The sequence below is a fragment of the Nannobrachium achirus genome (genome assembly GCF_963921795.1).
Source record: "Nannobrachium achirus genome assembly, chromosome: 20".
In the NCBI taxonomy this organism is placed as follows: domain Eukaryota; kingdom Metazoa; phylum Chordata; class Actinopteri; order Myctophiformes; family Myctophidae; genus Nannobrachium; species Nannobrachium achirus.
In genome coordinates, this window is record NC_137827.1 from 43,899,948 (window position 1) to 43,901,735 (window position 1,788).

Below are 1,788 nucleotides of genomic sequence, written 5' to 3' on the forward strand. Positions count from 1 at the left end.
TTTACATAAAGTATAACTAAATGCATTTGAAATTAAATTACATTTTTACTTTTCAGGATTCCAATGAAAACATACCAAAAAAGAAACTAAGGATTCTAATATAAAGAAATGTGTCGCACGTGTTTTGAGTTTGCAGTCGGCTATTTTTTGTACTTTTGCATGACATAAAATGACAAAGTGGGGCACTAATTATGAGAAGAAGTTAAAATAAGGGGATGCAGTAAGAGTTTTCTGCCCACAGTATATGCAACGTGGCCCTCTGGAGTGAGTGTGTAGATATAATGCATGGCCCTCTGCACCCCTGCTTTAATTGTTAGCCATGGTGCGGTCCATCCAGGCGCGCAGGTTGGTGACGGCTGTGTACACACCAGGCCTGTTGGTAGGGCAGCCTCGAAGACCCCAGGAGGTCAAACCATACAGGGTCCAGGCTCCATTCTTCATACACACCAGGGGACCACCAGAGTCACCCTGAAACAACAAGCAGGGGTGTTTTTAATAATTTCTTTAGCAAATCACATTTTTGAACACTGCTCCTAAAATCACGTGTTGGTGGTACACATGTATCTCTAAAGTCATGTCATCAACATGGATTTCCCATATTCCCTCCTGATTGGCTACAATTGCCTTCTAAGATTTGTGTATGAGACCTGGTGGTCGCTTATCTCCCGATTAGGGAGTCTACTGGTAACTATTTGAAATAAGTGGCCTACCAACAAACAGGATTTGTCAAGCTTCACAAAATAAGTATTTAATGGGATTGGTCAATTGGGATTGGTCAAGCTTCACGTGACATCACAATATATAAAATAACTAGAATTATGCAATTGGAAATTGCAAGTGGTTACCGTGAAACGGGTCACACTTGCAAATGAATTCCGTCTTACCATTTGAATTTTCCCCATTCAAAGTCAATTTTTTTCCCCCTTTTTTTTATTTTATTTTTTTCATTGAAGTCAGTGTCACTCACCTGGCAGGTGCTGCTTCCAGCAGCTCCAGCACAGAACATTTGATAGGTGATGGATCCCTTGTACCAGTAGCTCTTGCACTGTCTGTGGCTGATGGTGGGCAGACAGGCCTGCTGCAGCTTGGAAGGACTCTGGACAGCTGGAAGAATGCACAACATTAAGGGGGAAGGGACATACAGGTTGGTCACCAGCGTCTTCGCCTATAACATTTTCGCCACAACACATTTGGTCTTTTCGCGTGGCACTTTCACCGTGGAGGAGAGTCTTTTCACCAGGCCTGTCTGGTCGATTCACCGCTGTTGAAGAGCCATTTCGCCTACCCTCAGACTGTCCATGTTTGCATGCCAGTGGTGTTAGGGAGTTGAGGGAGGCATTGCATTTTGTATAACATGGTTCTATTGTGAAAATAGCACATGCTCACAACACCTTGGAATGTGAGCATGTAGATCGGCTTTTTTATTTTCACAATTTCTGCCTCTAATATTTGACAATATTGTTGCGGTGATTCGATCAGAGATGACTTTAAATTAAATGCATTCCTGCAGCGGTGTGCATATGCGTGCAGCCAAGACGCACACAGAGAGAGAGAGAGAGAGAGAGAGAGAGAGAGAGAGAGAGAGAGAGAGAGAGAGAGACGCAAACATGGACAGTCTGATAGCATAGGCGAAATGGCTCTTCAACTGCGGCAAAACGGCCAGACAGGTTAGGTGAAAACACTCTCCTCCACGTCGAAAGTGCCACGCGAAAAGACCTAATCCATCAAGGCGAAAGAAACGTAGGCGATTATGCCTGACACCTACAGGTTGACGGGGAACCTCCTAGG

The 1,788-nt window shown here is 44.1% G+C and overlaps 1 protein-coding gene across 1 annotated transcript in view; it reads right to left on the bottom strand.

The window, feature by feature from the left end:
• Positions 1 to 306: 306 nt before the first annotated feature.
• LOC308306183 (chymotrypsin A-like) overlaps positions 307 to 1,788 on the bottom strand; it is a gene marked incomplete at both ends in the record, with an annotated part of 4,985 nt that continues 3,503 nt past the window's right edge. The window contains 2 exons of the mRNA XM_080751084.1: positions 307 to 468; positions 968 to 1,104. Coding sequence (XP_080607210.1) covers positions 307 to 468; positions 968 to 1,104 — 299 coding nt within the window. The remainder of the gene's footprint in view (positions 469 to 967; positions 1,105 to 1,788) is intronic.